Source organism: Rhinopithecus bieti, unplaced genomic scaffold (assembly GCF_001698545.2).
Source record: "Rhinopithecus bieti isolate Rb0 unplaced genomic scaffold, ASM169854v2 scaffold_11803, whole genome shotgun sequence".
NCBI classification, from domain to species: Eukaryota; Metazoa; Chordata; class Mammalia; order Primates; family Cercopithecidae; genus Rhinopithecus; species Rhinopithecus bieti.
In genome coordinates, this window is record NW_016807064.1 from 128,982 (window position 1) to 141,405 (window position 12,424).

The 12,424-nt window shown below is 39.1% G+C and overlaps 1 protein-coding gene across 6 annotated transcripts in view; it reads left to right on the forward strand.

The window, feature by feature from the left end:
• The window catches only part of TPD52 (tumor protein D52), a 141,043-nt gene that overhangs the window by 104,657 nt on the left and 23,962 nt on the right, over positions 1-12,424 (forward strand). For all 6 annotated transcript variants that reach the window (XM_017879830.1, XM_017879833.1, XM_017879827.1 and 3 more), the window contains exon 2: positions 2,905-3,020. In XM_017879830.1, coding sequence (XP_017735319.1) covers positions 2,905-3,020 — 116 coding nt within the window. The remainder of the gene's footprint in view (positions 1-2,904; positions 3,021-12,424) is intronic.

Here is a 12,424-nt window from a genome sequence, read left to right on the forward strand (position 1 = left end):
TGGTGGCTGTGGTTAATAATTTTCTCAAGGCATGACTGTGATGTTTTGCTGGTGATTTTGGTATCTACCATTCTGTTCTTCCTTGGTGTTCTTTAATTGCTAATTTTTTTTCCAGACTGCACCGTTTCATTTTAATGATGATGGTTTGCTGCCACCTACAGGCTAATGTGGAAAGAGCAGAACATGTCATTACCGACTTTCTTAGATGCTGAATATAAAATCTCAAGGTCATCCTGGCAGACTTGAAGCCAGCTGGACAACCCGTCATCCTTTTTTCTGAGAGATTTATTTTCCTTGATACCCTAGCCACATATTTGAATAGAACCAGAATCCCCTTGGATTCTTTTTGGAATTGGGCAGTATACATAAAGCATTGTTAGCAATCAGATACTGTATTTTCCCCTTATTTGAGTAGATTTGCAAAAGAGTGTGTATCAAAAAGGCATGAAAGAGTCTTTGCTATTTAAGTAATGGTTTGGTACCTGAGTTTTGCTTGTTTTGTTTTGGAGATCTGTTCTAGTTGGAGAGCTTGGGAGTTCTGTACAAAACATTAAAAATAAAATAATGTGTAACACGTAGCTCTGTTATGGTTCTTACTGTGTTGCCTTATAGGATAGATTTACAAGCACACTCAGATGCTGGGAGATGGTTTCTGACAGTACATAGGACAGCACCTTGTTCACAGTGTGATTTGGCTGGAGTTGGAGTAAGAGGTGCCAATGCCAGCTAGCAGGAGACGGGTCCAGTAAGGGCTGTGTGCCAACCTCAGGGGTCACACTTCGCTTTGAAAACAGTAAGGAACCACCAAAGGATTTTAAGCTGAAGAGTGACACAATCAGATTTCTATTATAGAAATATTATTTGGGCAGTCTGTTCACAGATATTTTAGAGGAAGACCTGTGGAAGCAATTATGCGTTGAGCTTTTCTACCTGCTGATTGTACCTATTAAGTATTTTATATGCAGTCAAGAGCTTACTCATACTTTTTGCCAGTCTGATTTGTGGTTTTTGAATTATTTGTGTTACTTTTATGGCTTTCACAGTTCTGTACATACTTTCCAGGTAGGCACTATTTTGGTGCTGCCATGCTGATGATTATTATAATTATTAACTACTGTTAATCGGTGAAGTACAGCAGACCCTGTACCAAGTGCCTTTGTAACTTGTACACCGTGTACATAAGCATCATCTCATTGATTCACGTAATTCTCTAATGTTTGCTGTGACGCTGGCTGCTTGTTCCACAGTGTGGCTATTCTCCTTCCTTTTTCTTCTGTGTCTGCTCCCTGGTGCCTTGTGTTGGGCAGGATGCCACATTGCTGCTGTGACTGAACTGGTACTTCTCAGAAATGGTCCTGGGGGGTAGCAGGGAACAACTGCAGTGGCTGTGATGCTCACTGGTAGGAAGAGTGGGCAGAGGAGTAAACCTTCCCCTGGTTTCTTTGCAAAATAAATAAATAAATAAATAAATAAATAAATAAATAAATAAATAAATAAAAATCTGTTGCCAGAGGAGACTTTGCAATCCCAAACCTGTAAACTGAACTGAAGCCTGAAGCCTAGGGTGAGGGAGCTATGGCCAGGAAGGGGTGACAAAAGCTTAGTCGTCAAATAATGTGCGAATACAGTATTTTTAAAAATTAATGTAAAAGAAAATCATGAATAAAATATCTCAGTTTTAAATAAAGACGAGATTAGCAGTAGTGCTGTTCATGCAAAGCCATTTTGGAGTTTGAGACAAAAGAAAGTATCAGCAATACTGATCCTGCAATTTAAAATTTTGGCATTTTGTTCATCATGGGTTCTTTGAATTTGATTTTAAAAAACTATTCCATTAAGATATTTATGTTGAGTGTTTTAGTGGCCTCTTCAATTTTGCACCCAAGGTTGGGGTGCCTTTCTGGCCTCATCTTAGCCTGTGGGTAAGGGTTGGGCAGGAAAAGAGGGGAGATCTGAGGGGCAGCTGCCTGCTGGTCACTCTCCAGTCATTCTTCCTGACAGGCTCTGTTCCAAGGGGATTGGGTGCGGCGTGATTGGTCTTCAGTAGTGTGGAGTGTCTCTATGTGGCTGTTGGTCATGTCTCTGAACATATAGCTTAGTATTCTTTTATAAGGGCATCTGGATTTTTTATATATATATGTGAGATATATATGATATATATGGTATATGATATATATAATACATATATGAGATATATATTATTATTGTTTTTAAGCTATAAGAAGTGGCAGTGGCTCACGCCTGTAATCCAAGAACTTTGGGAGGCTGAGGCAGGAGCATGGCTTGAAGCCAGAAGTTCAAGGCCAGCCTAGGCAACATAGCGACACCCTGTCTCTACCTCCTAAAACAAACAACAACAAAAAGAAAACCTACAAGAATATGTTTTCTGCCTCCACTAATGGAAAGAAACAGAATAAAATTTACTTAGGACACTTAGTTCTTTCAGTGGTTACTCCTTTACTGAGTTTATGAAATGTTGACTTTGATTACCACAGCAAGCTGAAGAGATGTGCAAACTTCTGCCCTGGGTTAGTGGGAAGGACCTAAAATCTTTCATCTAATTTATACTGATTTAGTTGTATAGCAATTTAAAGCCTCGGCAAGATCTCATTTTGGGCCCTTCACTCTTCTGCCATAACTATATGGTGACTGAGACTATGAACAGAAGCTAAGAGAATGCTATATTTTCTAAATTCGTGTTTTGGCAGAGTCTGCTTGGTGGTTTCCGGTGGTTAGCTCAGATTTTTTGTCCTTTGCTGAGAGAGCCAGGTCATTTGAATGTCCAGAGATGAGATGTGTGGATCTGCTCTGATTGGCTTTATTCTGGCTGGGACAGTGAAGGAGCTTAAAGAAGGATTTTACTTAGATTTTGTACTTTAAACAATTGTTTAAATCCCCAACCAGGTCTGCTGAAAACAGAGCCAGTCCCTGAGGAAGGAGAAGATGTTGCTGCCACCATCAGTGCCACAGAGACCCTCTCAGAAGAGGAGCGGGAAGAGCTAAGAAGAGAACTTGCAAAGGTAAAGAACCATTCCTTTTGTAACTTTATTTTTGCACTTAAAATGTACTGTCATTTGTGATTCTAAAGTACATGGTGATATGTTTATAGTTAGTTCCAGGGGAGAGAAAGTGCATGTGTTTACTTCTCCAGCAGGTCTTGAGTAGGGGAGAGGAGATAGAGGAGGTTGACGTCGGTTCATTTTTATATGAAACAAATGTATGTATGGGTAAAATAGATGTGAAAGGTAGGGTGTGAAACAGGAAATGAATGAGAGGAGTACTAGTGAATGTCTTCTAAGGGACTTCACCGAGGTCTGATACACTTGCTCTTCAGTGCATCAATGGCTTTGTTCTACCCTTGGCTGTGTTGCAGAGATGGGCACTTTCAAACTTCCTTCCACCTTTCCTTCCTTCCAGTTCCCTCCTTCCCTCCCCCTCCCTGCCCTGGCCTCCCCTCCCCTCCTCCTTCCCTTCCCCTCCCTCCCTTCTCCTTCTTTCCCTTCCCTTCTCTCCCCTTCCCTCTCCTTCCTTACCTTCCTTCTTTTTCCCTTCCTTCCTTCCTCTTCCTTCCTTCTCCCTCCCTCCTCCCTCCCTCCCTCCCTCCCTCCCTCCTCCCCTTCTCTCCCTCCCTCCCTCCCTCTCTCCCTCCCTCTCTCTCCCTCTTCCCTCCCTTCTTTCTTCTTTCCTAACTTCTTCCATGAAATTCATTTAACATAAAAATTAACCATTTTATTCTATTTTATTTTTTGAGACGGAGTCTTGCTCTATTGCTCAAGCTGGAGTGCAGTGGCACAGTCTTGGCTTGTTGCAACCTCTGCCTCCTGGGTTCAAGTGATTCTCCTGCCTCAGCCTCCTGAATAGCTGGAATTACAGGCATGTGCCACCACGCCCAGCTAAGTTTTATATTTTCAGTAGAGATGGGTTTCGCCATGTTGGCCAGGCTGGTTTCGAATTCCTGACCTTAAGTGATCCACCTGCCTTGGTCTCCCGAAGTGCTGGGATTACAGGGAAAAAAATTAACTATTTTAAAGAGTAGAATTCAGTAACATGTAACATTCAGTGTTGTGCAGCTGTCAACCCTTTCAAGTTCCACACATTTTCTTCACCTCCGAGGAGATCCCTGTACTCATTAAGCGTTCATTCCTGGCTCCCCTCCTGCAGCCCCTGGCAATACCTAATTTGCTTTGTGACTCCATGGATTTAACTGTCTTCTGGTTATTTCATATAAATGGAATCATACAATATGTAACCTTATGTATCTGGGTTCTTTCCCTTCATGTTTTTGAGCTTTATTCATGGTGTAGCACATGTCTGCTTCATTCTGTTTAATGGCTGAATAATATTCCATTGTATATATCTACTGTATTTTGTTTATCCATTCATCCATTCATAGGCATTTGGGTGATTTTCACCTTTGACTATGGTGGTTAGTGAATTAGGAACCTTTTATGAACAAATACTTGCTTGAGTACCTAGTTTCAGTTCTTTTGCATATATGCCTAGATATGGAATTGTTTCATCACATGATAGTTCCATGTTTAATGTTTTAAAAAAATTTTTGACTTTTTTTTAAGAGACAAGGTCTCACTGTGTTGTGTGGGTTGGTGGATTATGTAGTGGCATGATTATACTCACTATAATGTTGAACTCCTGGACCAAGCAATCCTCCTGCCTCAGCCTCCTGAGTAGCTGGGACTCCAGGTACATGCCATTCTGCCTGGCAGATTTTTTAATTTTTATTTTTCATAGAGATGAGATTTTGCTATGTTGCCCAAGCTGGTTTCAAACTCCTGGCCTCAAGTGATCCTCCTACCTGGGCCTCCCAAAGTGTTGGGATTACAGGTGTGAGCCATCGTTCCTGGCCCATGTTTCAAGTTTTTTGGGGAACCACCAAACTGTTTTCACAATATTGACACCATTTAATATTCCCATTAGCAATTTCTCCACATCCCTGGCAATTTGTTATTTTCTGTGTTTTTGATTGTAGTCATCCTAGTGGGTGTGAAGTGATATCTCATTGTGGTTTTGATTTGTGCTTTTGCTGTTATATCTAAGAATTCATTTCTGAATCCCAGATCATGAAGATTTACCCCTATGTTTTCCTCTAAGACTTTTATAGTGTTGGCTCTTAAGATTTAAGCCCTTGATCCATTTTGAGCTAATTAGTGTATGTGGTTTTGGTAGGGATCCAACTATATTCTTTTGCATGTGGCTCGTTTTCCCCAGTGAATGCTTGTGGCATCCTTGTTTAAAAAAAAGAAATTCAGTTTACCATAGATGTATGGGTTTATTTCTGGACTCTGAATTTAGTTACATTCATGTATGTGTCTTTTCTTTTGACAGTATCACACTATTTTGATTACTATAGCTTTGTATTAAGTTTTGAAATTGAAGTATGAGTTCTTTACCTTTTCTTCTTTTAAAATTGTTATTCCTTGCAATTCCATGTGAATTTCAGAATCTGCTTTTCCACCCACACAAAAATGCTATTGGCATTTTGATAGGACTTGCATTCAATTTATAGATTGACTTGGTGAGTATTGCCATTTTAACAATATTAAGTCTTCCAGTCCGTGAACATGAAATGTCTTTCCATTTATTTAGTTCTTAATTTATTTTAGCAATGTACAAAACATTCTTCTGTGTACGAGTCTTATACTTCCTTAGTTATATTTATTCCTAAGTGTTTTATTCTTTTTGATGTGATTGTAAATGGATTTTTTTAAAAGTTTTCTTTTCAGGTTGTTTATTGCTATTATATAGAAATATAACTGAATATTATATCTTGATCTTATATTTTACAGCTTTGTTGAATTTATGAGCTCAAATATGTTAAAAAAATTTTTTTTGAGACAGGGTATCACTCTGTCACCCAGGCTAGAGTGCAGTGATATGATCATGGCTCAGTGCGACCTTGACCTTCCAGCTCCAGTGATCCTCCTGCCTCAGTCTCCTGAGTAGCTAGGACTACAGGCACTTGCCACCATCCGCCTGGTTAATTTTTTTATTTTTCAGTAGAGATGGGGTCTTGCTACATTCCTGGACTCAAATGATCCTCCTGCCGTGGCCTCTCAAAGTGCTCGGATTACAGGCATGAGGCACCACATCCACTCTTGAATAGATTTTTTTGTGGATTTTTTTATTTTTTATGGTGACAGTTTCGCTCTTGTTGCCCAGGCTGGAGTGCAATGGCACAATCTCGGCTCACCGCAACCTCCACCTCCCGGGTTCAAGTAATTCTCCTGCCTCAGCCTCCCAAGTAGCTGGGATTACAGGAATGTGCCACCATGCCTGGCTAATTTTGTATTTTTAGTAGAGATGGGGTTTCTTCATGTTGGTCAGGCTGGTTGTGAACTCCCGACCTCAGGTGATCCGCCTGCCTCGGCCTCCCAAAGTGCTGGGATTACAGGCATGAGCCACCGTGCCTGGCCTTTTTTGTGATTCTTTAGGACTTTCTATATATGAAATCATGTCCTCTGTGATTAAACAGTTTTACTTTTCCTTTCCAATTTGAATACCTTTGATTTATTTTTCCTGTCTAACTGCTTTGGCTAAACCTCTTCAGTACAGTATTGTGTAACACTACTGTAAAACAATACTGTAAAATGGATATCCATGTCTTTTCTCTTATCTGAGGGGAAAGCGTTCAGTCTTTGACCATAAGTATGATATTAGCTGTCATTTTTTCACAAATGGACTTGCGTTGAGGAAGTTCTCTTTTATTCCTAGTTTTAGTGTTTTTTTTTTTCCAGGAAGAGTATTGGATTTTATGAAATGCTTTTCTTCACATATTGAAATGATTGTATTTTTTTCCCTTTATTATTATATTAATGTGGTATATGACAGTGATTGATTTTCGTGTGTTGAATAATCATTGCATTCCTAGGATATATTCCACTTGGTCATGTTTTATAATCCTTTCGATATGCTTCTGGATATTCATAAGAGATATGGGCTGCTGTTTTCTTGTGATGTCTTTCCCTGGCTTTGGTAAATAGGGTAATGCTGGCCTCTTACGATGAGTTGGAAAGTGTTCTGCCATCTTCTGTTTTTTAGAAGAGTTTGAAAAGGTTTGTCCATTCTTTAAGTGTTAGGTAGAATTAACCATGAAGCTATCTACTTTTAGACTTTTCTTTGGGAGAATTTTGATACTGGTTCAATCTCTTTACCTGTTCAGATTTTCTCTATTTTGTTGGGTCAGTTTGATCATTTATATATTTCTATGAATTTGTCCATTTACTCTAGACTATCTAGTATGTTGGTGTACAATTGCTTATAATATTCTTTTATAGTCCTTTCTGTTTCTGTAGTTAGTATTAATGTCCCCACTTTCATTTGATTCTAGTTATTTATGTCTTCTTTCTTTTTTTCTGTCAGTCTAGCTATAGGTTTGTCAAGTTTGCTCATCTTTTTCTTCTGTTCCCTTCCGTTCCTTTTTTGAGATGGGGTCTTGCTCTGTCGCCGAGGTGGCTGGAGTGCAGTAGCAGCAATCTTGGCACACTGCAGCCTCTGACTCCAGGGTTCAAGCAATTCTCGTGTCTCAGCCTCCCTGGTATCTGGGACTACAGGCGTGCACCATCACGCTCGACTAATTTTTGTATTTTTAGCAGAGACGAGGTTTTACCATGTTGGCCAGGCTGGTCTTGAACTTCTTTTTTTTGTTTCGAGATGGAGCCTCACTCTGTTGCCCAGGCTGGAGTGCAATGGTGCAATCTCGGCTCACTGCAACCTCTGACTCCCAGGTTCAAGTGATTCTCCTGCCTCAGCCTCCCGAAGAGCTGGGATCACAGGCACGCGCCACCACTCCCAGCTAATTTTTGTATTTTTAATAGAGACGGGGTTTCAGTGTGTTGGTCAGACTGGTCTCCAACTCCTCCCCTCAGGTGATCGACCTCCTTGGCCTCCCAAAGTGCTGGGATTACCGGCATGAGCCACTGCCCCTGGCCGTCTTTTTGTTTTCTTTTTTTTTTTTTTTAACCCTGAATGCATTGTTGATCTTTTTAAAGAATGAACTTTTGCTTTTATTCATTCTCTCTATTGTTTCCTTTTGTCTCTTTTATTTATCTTCACTCTAATATCTAATCTCTTCCTTATTATTCCCTTCCTTCTCTTAGTTTTGGGTGTAGCTTACTATTTTTTAAAATTTTCTCTAATTCCTTAAGGTGTAGAGTTAGGTTATTGAGTTTTGTTTTGTTTTTTTTTTTATGTAGGCATTTACAGCTATATATTTCTTACTGACAGTGCTTCAACTGCATCCCATAAGTTTTAATATGTTGTTTTTGTTTTCCTTCATTTCAAAGTGTTTTCTAATTTCTTTTGTGACTTCTTTTTTGGCCCATTGGTAGTTTAAAAGTGTGTGGTTTGATTTTTACATAGTTGTGAATTTTCTGGTTTTCCTTTTGTTTTTGATTTCCAGTTTCATGGTGGTGGTTGGAGAAGGTGCTTTGTATGACTTTAAGTCTATAGAGACTTGTTTTGTTGCCTAACATATACTCTGTCCTGGAGAATGTTCCATGTGCATTTGAGAAGAGTGTATTTTCTATTTTGGGGTGAGTTGTTCTGTACATATATGTGTTAGGTCTAGTTGATGTATGGTATTGTTCAAGTCTATCTCTTTGATCTTCTGTCTGTTTGTACTACTCATTTTTTTTACCCAAAGTTTTATAAAGAGTGGGATAGAATGGATAAGGCAGATGGGTGATAAACTGTTTTTTTTTTTTTTGAGACAGAGTTTCACTTTGTTGTTGCCCAGGCTGGAGTGTGGTGGCGTGATCTTGGCTCACTGCAACCTCCGCCTCCCAGGCTCAAGTGATTCTCCTGCCTCAGCCTCCTGAGTAGCTGGGACTATAGGCACGTGCCACCATGCCCTGCTAATTTTTGTATTTTTAGTAGAGATGGGGTTTTGTCATGTAGGCCAGGCTGGTCTCGAACTTCTGACCTCAGGCGATCCATCTGCCTTGGCCTCCCAAAGTGCTGGGATTACAGGCATGGGCTGCCATGCCTGGCCATATATTTTTATATTTGTAGAGGGCATTAGAATACAGATAACATTTTCCCATTTAACTGATTTTCAAAAACATTTTTATGCCAATATACTCTTCTGCAACCTCATTTTAAATTGCTTCATAGTCCATTTTGAATGTCCACAAGCTCATTTTTAATTTATATTATTTATAAACATTTGGATTGTTTCCATTTTTTGCTATTATGAATAATAGTTTGATGTAAATACCTTCATGTAAGCCTTTATGCACTTCTTTAATTAGTGCTTTAGGATAAAGTCCTGGAAGTAGCATCATGCGTGGGTCTAATGGTTTTTAAGAGTATATAGCAACATGGCCAAAATGCTATCCAGAATATTTCTTATAATGTTTTGAAAGAGCATTTTTTTTTTTTTTCAAATCCTTGGCAGTTCTCAGTATTGTTTTATTATCAACAAAATAAAAATAATAGTGATAGCACCTAATGTCTACAGACTACGGGCTGTGTGGGAGGTGTTAAGCTGAGCTCTTTACATGCATTATTTCATTAATTATTACAACAGTCTTATGGGGCAGGTGTTATTATCATGATTGATGGAAGAGGAAACATAGTCTTTATTTAACAAACGAAGTTACCAGCTGTATGATTTGTAAATATTTTCTCCCATTCTGTGGATTTTCCTTTTCATTTTCTTTATAGTCCCCTTAAAACATTTTTAAACTTAAATTTTTTATTAAAAAATTTTAGATTCAGGAGGTACATGTGCGGGTTTGTTACATGTTAATGCCTCATGATGTTGAGGTTTGGGCTTCTAATGATCCTGTTGCCCAAGTAGTGAACATAGTTTTTCAGCTCTTTCCCCCCCCCCCAACTCTCCCTCTCCACTTCTGGAATCCCCGGTGTTTAGTGTTCCCATCTTTGTGTCCATGTGAACCCAGTATTTAGCTCCCACTTATAGGTCAGAACATGTGGTATTTGGTTTTCCGTTTCTGTGTTAATCTGATTAGGAAGATGGCTTCCAGCTGTATCCATGTTGCAGCAAAGGACATGATTTTGTACTTTTTAGAAAGGGCTGCATAATATTCCATAATATTCCTTGATGTGTATGTACCACATTGGACAACGGGCACCTGGGTTGATTTCATGTCTTTGCTATTGTGAATAGTGATGCAATAAACATATGAGTGCCGGTGTCTTTTTGGTAGAACAATTTCTATACCCAGTAATGGGATTGCTGCCAGGGATCCCATTCCCAATGGCAATGGTAGCTCTGTATTAAGTTATTTGAGAAGTATCCAAATTGCGTTCCACAGTGGCTGAACTTTAGGACTGTTATGAATGATGCCGCTGTAAGCAATTGTATACAGCTTTTTGTATGGATGTATTATTATTTTTTTTTATTGTTGTTTGTTTTTTGAGACAGAGTCTTGCTCTGTTGCCCAGGCTGGAGTGTAGCAGAGTGATCTCAGCTCACTGCAACCTCTGCCTCACGGGTTCAAGGGATTCTCCTGCATCAGCCTCCTGAGTTGCTGGGATTATAGGTGCACCACCACCATGCCTGGCTAATATTTGTGTTTTAGTAGTATGGGGTTTCACCGTGTTAGCCAGGCTGGTCTAAAACCCCTGACCTCAAGTGATCTGTCCACCTTGGCTTCCCAAAGTGCTGGGATTACAGCCGTGAGCCATTGCACCCAGGCTGGATGTGTTTTCAATTCTCTTGGTTATATATACCTAGGAGTGGAGTTGCTCGGTCATACGGTAGCTCTATGTTTAACTTTTTGAGGAACTCTTAAACTGCGTTGCTGCTAAACTTCATTTTACGTTCTTACCAGCTGTGTCTGAGGGTTCCAGTGTCTCCACATCCTTGCCAACACTTTTTAATGTCTGTTGTTTTTTTTTAATATAACCATCCTAATGGGTATGAAGTGGTATCTCCTTGTTGTTTTGATTTGCATTTCTCAAATTACTAATGAATGGTGTTAAGCATCTTTTCATGTGCTTATTGGTCATTTGTATGTCTTGGGAGAAATGTCTATTTAAGTCCTTTGCCCATTTTCTAATTGGGTTGTCTTTTTATTGAGTTGTAAGTTTCTTTATATGTTGTGGATACTAGACTGTTATTAGATATGTAATTTGCCAATATTTTCCCCATTCTGTTGGTTGTCTTTTACTTTCACAATAGCATTGTTTGAAGCACAACCTCTCGGCATCCTCCCTTTCCCAACCTCTAACACCCACAATTTTACTCTCTACTTAGATGGGTTCAAATTTTTTTCTTGGCTTCCACATGTGAGTAAGAACATGCAGTATTTATCTTTCTGTGCCTACTTTATTCTGCTTAACATATTATTCTCTAGGCTCATCCATGTTGCTTCAAATGACAGGATTTCATTCTTTTTTATGGCAGAAGTGTATTCCATTGTGTATACCACATTTTCTTTATCCATTCACCTGTTGGTGGACACTTGGATATTGTAAGTAGTGCTGCAATAAACATGGGGGTGAAGGTATCCCTTTGATATACTGATTTCCTTTCCTTTGGATAAATACCCAGTAGTGGGATTGCTGGATTATATTGTATTTCTATTTTTAGTTTTTCTGAGAAACCTCCATACTGTTTTTCATAGTGGCTATACTAATTTATATTCCCACCAACAGTGTATAAGAGTTTCCTTTTCTCTGGATCCTTGCCAGCATCTGTTACTTTTTGGTTTTTTGATAACAGGCATAATAATAGGTGTGAGGTGATATCTCATTTTGATTTTGATTTGCATTTCCCTGATGATTAGTGATGTTGAGCATTTTTAATATATTTGTTGGCCATTTATATGTCTCTTCTGAGAAATGTCTATTTAGATCCTTTGCCCACTTTTTAAATGGAATTGCTTGTTTGTTTTGCTGTTGAATTGAGTTCCTTATATATTTTGGATATTAGTCCCTTGTCAGATGAATAGTTTGCAAAAATTGTCTCCCATTCTACAGGCTATCTCTTCACTCTGTTGATGATTTCCTTTAATTTAGTCCTATTTGTTTATTTTTGTTTTCGTTGCCTGTGTTTCTGAGGTCTTAGCTATGAAATCTTTGTTTAGACCAATGCCCTGAAGTGTTTCTTCTATGTTTTCTTCTAGTAGTTTTATGGTTTTGGGTCCTTAGTTCATTTTGAGTTGATCTTTGCGTATGGTGATAGACACATCAGAGATACTTAATCATGCTCTTTATGCTTTTAAGGTCACTCTATTTTTTTTTTTTTTTTCTATTATACTTTAAGTTCTAGGGTACATGTGCATAACGTGCAGGTTTGTTACATATGTATACTTATGCCATGTTGGTGTGCTGCACCCATCAACTCGTCAGCACCCATCAATTCATCATTTATATCTTGTATAACTCCCCAATGCAAGCCCTCCCTCCTCCCCCCTCCCCCCTCCCCATGATAGGCCCC